At 43.4% G+C, this 11,807-nt stretch overlaps 1 protein-coding gene across 13 annotated transcripts in view; it reads left to right on the forward strand.

The window, feature by feature from the left end:
- Positions 1–10,968, forward strand: part of GTDC1 (glycosyltransferase like domain containing 1) — a 186,160-nt gene extending 175,192 nt beyond the window's left edge. For 6 of the 13 annotated variants that reach the window (XM_064450997.1, XM_064451005.1, XM_064451000.1 and 3 more), the window contains 3 exons: positions 1,531–1,601; positions 2,309–2,400; positions 10,254–10,968. In XM_064450997.1, coding sequence (XP_064307067.1) covers positions 1,531–1,601; positions 2,309–2,400; positions 10,254–10,337 — 247 coding nt within the window. In that variant the 3' untranslated portion in view covers positions 10,338–10,968. Of the gene's footprint in view, positions 1–1,530; positions 1,602–2,308; positions 2,401–2,959; positions 3,054–10,253 lie in introns of those variants that run through there. The other 7 variants (XM_064451002.1, XM_064450998.1, XM_064451001.1 and 4 more) reach the window with 4 other exon arrangements.
- The last annotated feature ends 839 nt before the right edge of the window (positions 10,969–11,807 follow it).

An 11,807-nucleotide genomic window follows, 5' to 3' on the forward strand; every position in this document is an offset into this window, starting at 1 on the left:
AAACTTTAAAAATCTATTTGCTTTGACATATGACACAATATTTAAGAACTGAAATCATCAATTAAATCACACATCAGAAACATTTCCCTTTGGTAAAAAATATAGTGCTAGACGATGTACACTTTGAAATTGTTGTTAATGTTTAAAATGCAATCTGAAGTGCATATGTTATTTAAAAAAAAAAAAGAAACACCATAAATTACAAATTTTTAAAGTTTATGAAAAAAACCCTAGCAATCATTGCTTAGCAAAAGCGTTTGCAGAGAAATGTGTATCTTTGGGCTTCGTGGATATGCATAGTTTTCTAGCATGAAAGCTGAATATGTTATTCTTTTTCTTTTTTTCTTCCCCCCCCCCCCCCCCCCCCCCCCATTTAAAACTGAGTAGATCTAAAGGAAACAGAGCTCCTTCCGGGTGCCTGTAATAAAGCACCAAACCCGATAGGCACATGAAGGTACCGAAAGCCTTTTGGATTGTCACTGAAAATAGAAAAGGTGAACATTGACGAGATTTCAGATTTTTTTTTTTCGGAGGACCGAGGGAAACCGAAGTTAAAAATAAAGCTCTCGTATGGTCAACATGTTGGAGGAAATTCAAAGACTCTCATAAAATAAACATATTTTAAGAAGTGTTTTGAATTTCACTGTGTAATTTCTGGCCAACAGAAATTACAGTTGTATCTTTGGAGGGACGTTATGTCAGATCAGTGGTCGTTATGCAAAAAAAATAAACCGAAGCCTTGATGCCTTAACCCGTCTAGTTATTAAAGCGCAAACACGAAGAGGACACCTTTCCTTTAGATTTGCTACCAGAGAACTTTGTGCCACTGTGTCGCAATTACGAAATACTTCGGTTTGACGTTGCAGGAGATACGTAAATTGTTCCTTGGGAAAACACAAGTACCAAGCATCGCGCGCTTTGGCAAAGGGATCTCGTCAGTAGTTACTAAAAAATACAACCGTTTACGTCCCGAAGTATAAAGGGGATTACCTGAAGCTTGTGCATAAGCTAAACTATCCCAGCCCGAAGCACGCTGCGAGTTGTTCCTAGGCTAGATTTAACTGCAACCTTTGGGGCGTTAAAGCCGAAGGAGAACACGCGTTCTGCCAGGTGACGGTGGTTGCGTGCCTCTGCCCGTGCGCACACGCGCCCCCAGACGTCCGCACGGACGCCCTTGGTTTTCTGCAGCATTATTAAGAAAAGCCGTCCATACTTCACCATGTTGTTACATGTGTCTGTCTGCTGATTATAAAATGTGTTAAACAGTATTTAAAAAACAAAAAAATGCAGAGCTGCGCTTTGATTTATTCAGCGAACAAAACATATGCTCGCTGTTCTGTTCTATGTAATTCATATGATCAATAAAATTTTCTTTAAAAAGAGCAACTTTGGCATTTAGAAGGATTATGCTGCTGAAGAAAAAAACGTTTCACTCTTGCTGTATGTAGTCAACCTCAGCGCTCTCGCACCGAAATAAGTTGTCGGCTCACTAATGTCTATTTTTCTGTATTTATTATTTCTAATCTTCAGGGTCGAAGCTGTGCATTGCGGCTGTTACCCGCTGTGTCCCAAAGCCTTGGTGTACCCAGAGATATTTCCAGGTAGCTGCTTTGCTGCACATTCCTTTTGCTGAAACGTAATACCGTGATTCGTGCTAATCTATAAAGTTTGAGAATAAACTTGAGCAAAAGCAATTGTTTATTTGGCAAGCCAACATGTTAGTGTTAAGGAAAATTGTATGTGTTTTAATACATTAGAAGAAGTTTATATTTGCCATCTGTTCTTTTAAGATAACACAAAAGCAAGTTTTGAAATAGCATTCTTCATTGTTAGCATACACAACCCGTAATGATAGATTTTTTTGTTAAAAGGTCAGTGATGCTGCAATGGTTTGCAGATTTTTTTCTGATACACAGGAAAAAAAAAAAAAACCTGAGGCCTGAAAATCACACCAAATTATTTAAACAATTTAATACTTAATAGTATGCAACCGCGGTACAGGATACACACTAATGTAGTACCAGTTCTTTGAAAAATCTCATCACTAAATGTATCACATATGCATTGTGTTACATTAGAATAATGTATTTTAATCACCCAAAGGAGATGTCTAAACAGCACAACTACACAGTCTTATTTAGCATTAAACATCCTTGTGAGCTGAGGTAACCTTATAAAATCATGCTTAAATAATGTAAAACACGAGGCGGCACAGAGCAATATGCATTTTTAATTAGTAAAGTGACTAATATCGAGTGTGTGCTTTGAGGTTTTTGTTTCATTAAAAATGTATCTGTTTTTCCTGCAGCTGAATATCTGTATTCTACACCTGAACAGCTTTTTAAAAGGCTTCAGAATTTCTGCAAGAGACCAGATATTGTAAGGAAACATCTCTATAAGGTAGTCGTTCAGAATAGTTTTACATGATATAATGCCATATTGAAGTACAAAGGAAAAAAAACCCTTAAAAAAAACAACATTTAATTAACATACTAATGTTTAAAGGAAACATGCTAGGGAGGGATATTAGTCGTTACACTAACAAGGATTAATTAAACTAGATGCCAGTTGTATTAACCTAGGTCTTATGAAATACGTGCACTTAATGCATGCTACATGCTTCTTTTTAATTTATTGTTTTCTAAAATGACTGTCCTTTACATTTGGACCCAAGAGGCTTATAAAAATGAACCTGGATTAATGCAACTCATTAGTTTGAAAGGAAAATAAAAGAAAGATCCTACAATTATACTAATGAGGATAAGCCTACCCTCCTATCCTAATTTAATCTTCAGTCCTCACAAAATGCAGGTGACAGGTATCAGGTGAGATTTCGTCTGGAATTGAGTTATTTTGATAAGTATGGTTATTTTAACTCGTTGCTTTGTAAGGAATGTTAAACATAAAAGTTTGTCGGAAGCGTCATTTACTGGTATTTAACGTGTCGTATTCTTTGCAGTTGCTTCTGCAGAGAAGGTACAGTTTCAGTGCAGACCCTCCAAGTTCTGATCGATGTGTGTTCAATGCTAGACCGACTTACACATTTTTAAGAGGTGTATTTATACTGCTAGGAGTCACGCTTTTTTTTCTTGTTTTTAATTACGCAATTGTAGATGAAGCACTAGATTTTATATTACTGCAGTGAAGAGCTATTATTACACAATGCTGCTTTTAGAAAAAGAACGGCTATTTTCTGCATGCTGATAGGTAAACTTACAGCGGTTTCTGACTTTTACAGTCCTGGCTATGCCGTGGGCAGGTTGGATACACATTACCCCTTCACAACAAAGGTGTTTCAGGCTGAAAAAAAAAATCTAAATTCAGCTGTAAGTCCTTAAAAGCTTAGGAGTGCATAGAAATACTCCTCGTGCTGCCCGTACGATACAAATGTGGTCCCCTCAGCGTTCCCTGGCTGTCGCCGTCCAGGCGCAGTGTTAATGAGCGAGTCGAGTAATCTCCCCCTTAATTTGGAGGCTCATGCTGCCAGCAGACCTAACCTCCTCTCTCCACCTTCCTCCCTCTGGGGACCAGAACGTGTCGGGTCTCGCTGCGTGTCGTCTGCCTCCCTACCCCTTCGCGCACACATGCAGCAGGAGGAGCGAGGGTTTAGCCCACGCCTGACTTTTTCTGTGACCTAAAAATAGACATTTACATAATGATACATCAAAGATGATGTTGTTTCTGCAGGAAACAGTTAAACTTCAGGAAAAAAAGGAGAGAACCAAAAATGCAATTTAACACCCAATTTCAAGCTCATTATCTTTCATTGTCTATTAACTTGGCGATGGTTCAGGAGGTAGCTCATAATAGTTTAAAATGCTGACTGAACACTTCCAGTGTTCAGCATTACTTCTTGAGTCAATGGTATCGTATAGTTATACATGGTGGCTTCAAAGGGAAAACAGTCCTTAAACGTTTACCTTGACGTTTCCCAGTGCTTCGGGTTGAGCTAATAGTTGCCTTCGCGTGGCTTTCTCTACGTGTGCATCCCCAGCTCCCAAACAGAGCCCAGGCACGCTAAAAATGGAAATAGCGGTAGAGCAAATACTGATATAAGATAGCACGGGTTTAAAACGTGCGCACGAGCCCCATAAGCTAATTTTCTTTTATTTAAAAAAAAAAAAAAACCAATAATAATCCCTGGGGATGATTTGCAGGGAGAAGCTGAAGGCGTTTATCCCGCCCCTCGTGCATGTGCACTACTAACCGTGCCGCCCCGTTCGGGCCTTGGGAGCGTTCGGACGGAGTGTCTGCAACAGGTAGCACTTGAGCTGAATGGGGGATCGTTTTAAAATGAGTAAAGCAGAGCCTAATCCAGAACCTGTGAGCACCAGAGAAAAGATCCCTGTTGTCTTTAATAGGCTTTGGATCAGCTCAGAGAATACCGTTAGAGTTGTCTTTTTGTACCTACGCCCACGTGTGCCAAGTCTTCCTTTCGCAGTGAAACTTCCCGCAAAGCCTCCTAGGAAAACGCTAGCTTAGGTATGTGCTGGTAATGGAATTATAGTTGGAACGGTGCTGCTTTTTAGGAAGCTGGAAGGGTACGCACCGCTTCCGCTGTATTTTCACTTTTTTCAGATCGCTACAATATTATATATACTACAGTGGGACAGAAGAGGCACCCCTAGCACAGCGGTGCGTACGAACTGGCTATTTGTCTTTCAGAAACCTTCCTGACATGCTCCCTGCCTGCAGTTCGTAAAGTAGCCGTGAGGTCTTGAAAGTGAAAATGCTTTAAAAGCAAACAGTGCTTTTCTCTACTGGTTGGGGATTCTGCTTCATAGACTGGGAAGTAATCATCATCAGAAGTACCTTGGCTTATCCTTTGACATAGTGTTGGGTTTTTATTACAAAGGATATCCACAATAATTAGGCAGGACTAATTAAACAGGCAGTTTGTTCCTTCAGTTGTCCCCAGTGCTTGTGCTGACAAAGTTAGGGGCAAAAGGGAGATAAACGGCAGCGGGGCAGCCGGGTTAGGGAGCCGGACACAGGGAATATCCCTGGGAAAATGCACAGACCAAGACATTAAACTGCAATAGCTTAACTCAACAGAGCAGATTCCTGCTGGCAGACGTTTTAAAATGTCCATAATGTAAGCACCTATGGAAACCGTTCCAAATGATGTATTACTTACCCTGCGTATTCTCACAGCACCCAAGGCTGGCTCATTTGCATTGTGCCGTTGCCTCCTACCAGTTATTAACAGAAGATTGAGATGAGTGGAGGAAAGCAGATCTCATTTGTTATCAATTATTTGTTCTGTTCCAGTTTTATAGAGTCAAATGTTGCTCTCAGGTTCCGGGTATTTGTGGTTGCCAAAGTAAGAGCCAGAATGAAGCAAGTAACAACAACAGGGCATCGGTTTCCGTCAGAGTGCACCATAAGACCTGTCAGTGTTTGCAAGCTCCCTATCTAGTAGATTTAAAATTAAAAAAAAAAAAAAAAATAGGGCAAAGCATTTGTTTCTGCGTTATTTTCTCTAAGTTTACCTTTCAGTTCCCTCACTTCAGTTTCTTAATTTAAAACAGCATGTATAAAGAGTATACAGTGGAAAGGGACAAGAAGAGTTGCCAAAAGCCAGGCATGGAAGGAGCTGACAACTTTAAATAATCTCTCCCAGCCCTCCCAGCTGAATGAGTGCTGGTTGACATGCTGTCAGCTTCAGTTCCTACAGAAAAATCCTACTCTCACTCATGCTTGTTTAACAGAGAAAAGAATTTGGCCCACTTTCTGACATTCATCTTCTCATTTCCATCACACTACAGAAGCTCACCTGCCTATGAAAAGACACATGGCGTGAATTTTTTTCTTTCTTACACCACTGTAGAAGAAAGTCTGCTGAATTCAAAGGGATTAAACTGCTGTAAAATCAAATTAAGATCCCAGTTAGACCGTAGACATCTGAATTGTTTCCAGTCTCAGGATTTGGCTGCATAGGGCCGTTCTAACAAAACTTGCTTTTTTTTTTCCTTTTTTTTCCTTCTCTTTTTGCTCTGATTAGAGATAAAGCGGTATCTTTGGAATTTCAGGAAAACACGTAGAAGGGTGTTGTGGTTTAGCCCCAGTCAGCAGCTAAGCCCCGCACAGCCGCTTGCTCACTTCCCCCCCGGTGGGATGGGGGAGAGAATCAGAAGAGTAAGAGTGAGAAAACCCGTGGGTTGAGATAAAGGCAGTTTAACAGGTAAAGCTAAAGCCGCGCACAAGCAAAGCAAACCAAGGAATTCCTTCACTCCTTCCATGGGCACTCCTCCCTTTCAGCCATCCCCAGGAGAGCAGGGCTCCGTCACGCCTAACGGTGACTTGGGGAGACAAACACCACCACTCCAAATGTCCCTCCCTCCGTCCTTCTTCCCCCAGCTCTATGTGCTGAGCATGACGCCCTGTGGTGTGGGACATCCCTGGGGTCAGCTGGGGTCACTGGCCACGTCCCCTCCCGGCTCCTTGTGCCCCCCCAGCCCCTCGCGGGTGGGGTGGGGTGAGGGGCAGGAGAGGCCTTGGCTCGGTGCAAGCCCTGCTCAGCAGGAACTGAAACACCCCTGGGTTATCAGCGTTGTTCCCAGCACAGATCCAAAGCACAGCCCCGCACTAGCTACTGTGCAGAAAATTAACTCTATCCCAGTCAAAACCAGCACAAAGGGAAAACCACTCTTGGTCCAGCTTTAATATTTAGGCACAGCTAGGAAGGCAGCAGGAGCCGTTCTCAGCCTAAGGATATGGGGTGCTGGACGTGTGAGGATGTGGGGGAGCCTCACGCCAGGTGTCCCATCAGCCACTCAGCCCTGTTGCAAGGAGCAGCAGTCATTCACAGTTCTTGTACAGGCCATGTGAGAGCCAGGGGCAGTGCCTCTGCCCTCATCCTTACCCACTCCCCAGCAAAGCTCCATGAGGAACTCGTTTCTCCGTAAGGAAGCTAACTGCCACCCTGGATCAGCACGCCCTGTGTTTAGTGCCATGGTTTTGGATGTTTGGGAGAAGGCTGACACAGGTAGAAATAAGGTGTTAAAGGTCTTCGCTTTGTCTTTTAGCGTTAGAGATTGGTTCTAACCCTGGGCTTTCATTCATAATTGTCTAGTATTAAGTATTGTGAGGCTGTACATAATCGTTCTCCCTTTGACATTCAGGCCCTTGGAAACCCCTGTTCGTGTCTTTCACATCCTCCTACAGCAAAGCAGCTCATCATATGTTTACAGACGGCGTTAAAAGCATTTCCCCCAGTCAGCTCAGGGTTTCCCCACCTTCCGTTGCATTGAATGTCATCTTGTTCTGGAGTTGGTTGCCTGGAAGCAGAAGCTCCCCATCCATCTATTCCATACCTTTCATTATTTTATGAACGTTTGTCAAACTCTTACAGTATCCCAGACTTCTCAGTCTCTCATTGTGAATGTCATTCTGTGTTTATATCCTTATCCCCCATCATTCAAACCATTTTGATGCTTGAGAAGTGTTTTTGTGCTGGTGTGATCATTACTTTACAGAGTATTCTGGGCCACGCCATCAGTTTATGTGATGCTTTGTACTCTGATAATTTTCAACCTGTTCCTTATGGAGCCAAACACACTGTTTACTTTTTAACGGTGACTGTATATTGAGCAGATGTTTGCTTACAGTGTTCTCCAGATCTTTTGTCCTGAGCCGATAAAGTTAATTTGGAGCTCTGTAGGCTGTGCAAACAGTACAAATATTCCCAGCAGAGCAAATTTGCAGAGAAAAAAGGAGGCATTGTGTTGAATTTGTGCTTCTACCTGGTTAGCGTCAGGTGCAGGTGAGAAGGAGGTTGGAAACACAAGTGGGAAACTTGTATTTGCCTCTTGAGGTGCCCGGTTTCCAGTGAGCATAATTTAAAATGGTTTCAGAGATGGTCTAGACCTGCTTCTCAGTGCCCGTATGGGAAGGTTATAGCAGCCTGGGAACTCGGGAGTGCAGGGTGCTGTGTCTGTGCTCTCCCATCGCTGTGTCAGTGCTTAGGCATGGGATCCTCAGTAAAATGTACACAGCGTAAGGATTTCTTATGTGAAAGAAAACTTTGGTTACTTATTTAGAACATAGAATCATAGAGTGATTTAGGAAGGGACCTCTGGAGGTCATCGGGTCAGCCTTTGCTCCAGGCGGGGCCAGCTTCGAAGTAGGATCTAACTTCAAAGTTGGATTAAGTTGCTCAGGGCCGTATCCAGGTTAGACTGAAGTCTTGACATTTTTCATTCCCATATGTAAGGCTGATACAGGTGAAATCCCGCTGGCTTAGGAGGTTTGCACAGGTGGGCAGATCTGCTGGACTGTGGGACACAATTCAAGCATTTTTGGGTCAACCTTAGGTCTTCAGGCAGCATGTGTGTCTGGAAGCAGCTGTGGTAGAGTGAGGTCTGCTAGCTAATGTGGATCCTCACTGTGGGAGAAATGAGCCAGCAGGTAGGCTCTTGAAGTTGCCTGCTAAGTCATTCTGGGACCCAGCCACACATAGACGTATGCATATACACGTATGTGTCCTGCATCTCAGCTCCTCCCAGGGCTGGCCTCGCTCTTGGCTCCCTGAGGTATATATCGAGGAGGTTTCAGCCCTCTGAAAAGGCTGGGCTATAGCTCATAGCAGTTGGATGCACTAGTAGAGCAGGAGGAAAGCGTTCATTAGGAAAGCGGTTATGTGGGCATCTTTCAGCATAAACACCAAGACATTGAACTTTTTATTACACCAGTGTTAGCTTCTGATTTAGGTTTAGAAAGTCAGTGAAAACCGGTAGACGAACGCCAGCTGCTGCAAAATGGTAGATGGAGAAATGGGTCAAAGGAAGTATGATGGACTTCGAAAGAAAAGTTGCAAAAAGCATAAAAACATTTTTTTTTTCAGTAAAGTATATTCAAATTACCTTGAGAAAGAAAGCCTGAAGCTGTTTTCCTGCTGTTGTAGTTGTTCAGTGTGTTTTGAACCATCCTATGCAAGGTACCCACCAGCGTACTCTGCACAGATTCGCATCCAACATTTGATGGTTTTTTGTTTAAAGACAGAAAGAATGAAATGAGTTTTGAAGGGCTGATATACGAAACCTCAGAACAGACCAGTTTATTCAGGGAAATGCTGCTGCTCTACTGAGAAGTATTATATAGCTCTGACTCAGGCCTCACAGTGCACCCAGTTTGTGCAAACCAGTGCTGTCTTTTGATGGTGGTTTCCAAAGGTGCTTGGAGTTTGAAAGGTGAGCTCCAGAAGTAATTACTACAAGCTGCTTTCCACCTTGATTCTTCCCCAATACTCACTTACAGAGGGAAGGAGCTGGGTCACAGGGTAAAGCTGACCCAATACAAATTAGCTCTGTAAATCACTCTGCTGTCTTGCCTGCCAAATCCCAGCTTTTGTGCTGAATAATAGTCTCTAATTCTTAATTTTGTTAAAGTAATTTTTAAAAAAGTCCATAAAATGTACTCCAAATCAGGGCTGCCTGCTTGAACTCCAGCTGTCCTGAAACAGCAGGTCTGAATGGATGAACAGTCCTTATTAAATTCTAAAGGTTAATTCTGAAGTCTAATGATGGCAAAGTAGATATTAATTATTTTGGTTCTGCTCTTAGGACACAAGAAACAAAAAAGTGGATTATATCATAAAGAATATTGTACCACCATTGACATCTTATTATGCTGCCAGTTATTCATGGGGAGATCTTGCTTTATGGGGAGAACTTTGCTTCTCTTGATGATTTTATCTTTGCATATTTAGGAACTGTTGGCTGAATAATTTTTCCTTGAAAATCAAATGCCCAGACCTTTGCAGAGTTATCAGCCCCCCCTAAAAAAAAGGAGTTGAATTTATTCTCTCCAAGATTACTCTAAAATAAGGCCCAGAAGCCAGACCGGTGATGGTCAAGCAGGGGAATTACGCCCTCACTCTTGTCAGCTCTCGGTTCTGCCGTGTCCGAGGGTGAGAGGGGCAGGTCGGTCCCTGCGGGCGTTCAGTCCTTGGTGTGTCTGCCAAGACCGCCAGCAAAGCAGACGGACATTTGATGGTGCTCATCCAGGAGCAAACAACCTGGCTCTGCCGACCAGCTTACCTCCCTCAAAAAAGAGAAACGCTGAATTCACCCCGTTTCCAAATAATGCCGCGTAAGCGTTCTCCGACCAGCTCCCTTCCACCGCTCCTGAAATCCCGGGAGGTGCAGAGCGCTCCAGCACCGAGCCACGCTCCTTCCCGCGCGAGAGGCGTCCCTCCCGTGTCCCGGCATCTAACGCGGCTTCGTGCGCTTTTCTCTTCTGCTTCCTCGTAGGGCGAGACGGCTGGGTTTTCTTGGGCAGCGCTCGGCGGTAAATTCAGGTCTCTGCTCGCAGCAGAACCGAGGGAAGATTTGTGACAGATGGGGCTAAGTCACAAACTTGCAGCCTCAGGCAGAATTGTGGAAGTTTCCAGAGTGTGCCCATATTTACCTGATCAGAGAGAAAAGAAAATCTGCAGAGGAAGCCGAGCCTGGCTGCTTGTCATAGCTGACACAGAGCCATCTGCCACAAACCTGTGGCGGCTTCAGATCTCCAATCCCTGCCACCACCCCAGCTCAAATTAAATACAGATTCTTAGAGACGTTATGATGGTTACACATGTCCTCGGCATCACATGCAGGAGACTGTTCAAAAAAAATATGTGGCCTGTTGTATAACCGCACTCATGTATCCCATATGTGGTGCCACATTGAATTTCCGGTTGAATCTGTTTTTATCCTTTGTACTGGATGACATGGTGCCTGAATTCTTTCTTTTCTCCGACACGATGGCAGCCAAGCTGCAGCTTCAAACGCTCACACTTGGCTGAGTTTCTACCTAGGTTGCCAGGTTATCATTGGAGCCTTATTGTGTCCTCAAAGGGCCACAGGGCCTGAAAGGAGGATCCGCACGCTGCCGGACTAATTGGGCAGCCATCTCCGGATTGTTTGGAGGCAAAGGGCTGCTTTAGCACTCTTCTTCTTTTTTTTTTTTTTTTTTTTTTTTTTTCCTCCAAATTAATGACTCTCTGGCACGGGGGTTTTTAAGTGAAGGTATTAATAAGGGGTCTGGCAGGTAATCCCATGATTCGCGGAGTTACATTTGCATTTAATTAATCTTAAAGAAAGCTGAAAGATGAACAGCTGTAATTCAAACTAGCATGGGAAATATGCTACATGGTGCCATCTATCCGATAAAATGAAAGCCGAGACACTTGTTTTATTTCTCTCAAGGATGGAGAACAAACAGATAACAGTCAAAATACTTCCAATAAAAACCAGTAGTTTAAATGTAACGGCAGTTCATCAAGAACCTTTGCATCCAGTTACAAACACAGCCTTTTAAAGATAAATCACTTATCATTCCAGCAGTCAAGCCGCTATATTTGTTGATGTAAAATGTTTTGAAGATGTAGATTGTACAATAAATTTTTAATAAAGTGCCCACTGCAATTTTTAATTAGCATATCTCATTCATGTATAAGTGTGTACATCTATCTGTATGTTTATCACTATGCATATCCTTGTGTCAGAGTCAATGAATGCAATTGTGTCTTTATCTGATGAAGTAGAATCTGTTTTGCAAGCGATAATAAAACGTTATGACAATCCCAAGATTTTCCACTCCGCTCTGGGAAGAAGCACGAAGCGGACCCTCGGTAGGGCGTTACGACGTGAGGCCTGGTAAGGCCTCTCTTTGCGGACAGCTCTGCCCTCAGCTTGCTTTGGACCAGGCAGGGTGGCTCCTCTGCCCGTCCCGGCCGGCTGTCACCCGCCAGCAGACACCAGCAGCGTTCCTTTGCCCGAGCACCGTCCCCAGAGGCGAGAGGCGCGGGCTGCTCCCCCTCC

The sequence above is a fragment of the Phalacrocorax carbo genome, chromosome 5 (assembly GCF_963921805.1).
Source record: "Phalacrocorax carbo chromosome 5, bPhaCar2.1, whole genome shotgun sequence".
Classification (NCBI taxonomy): domain Eukaryota; kingdom Metazoa; phylum Chordata; class Aves; order Suliformes; family Phalacrocoracidae; genus Phalacrocorax; species Phalacrocorax carbo.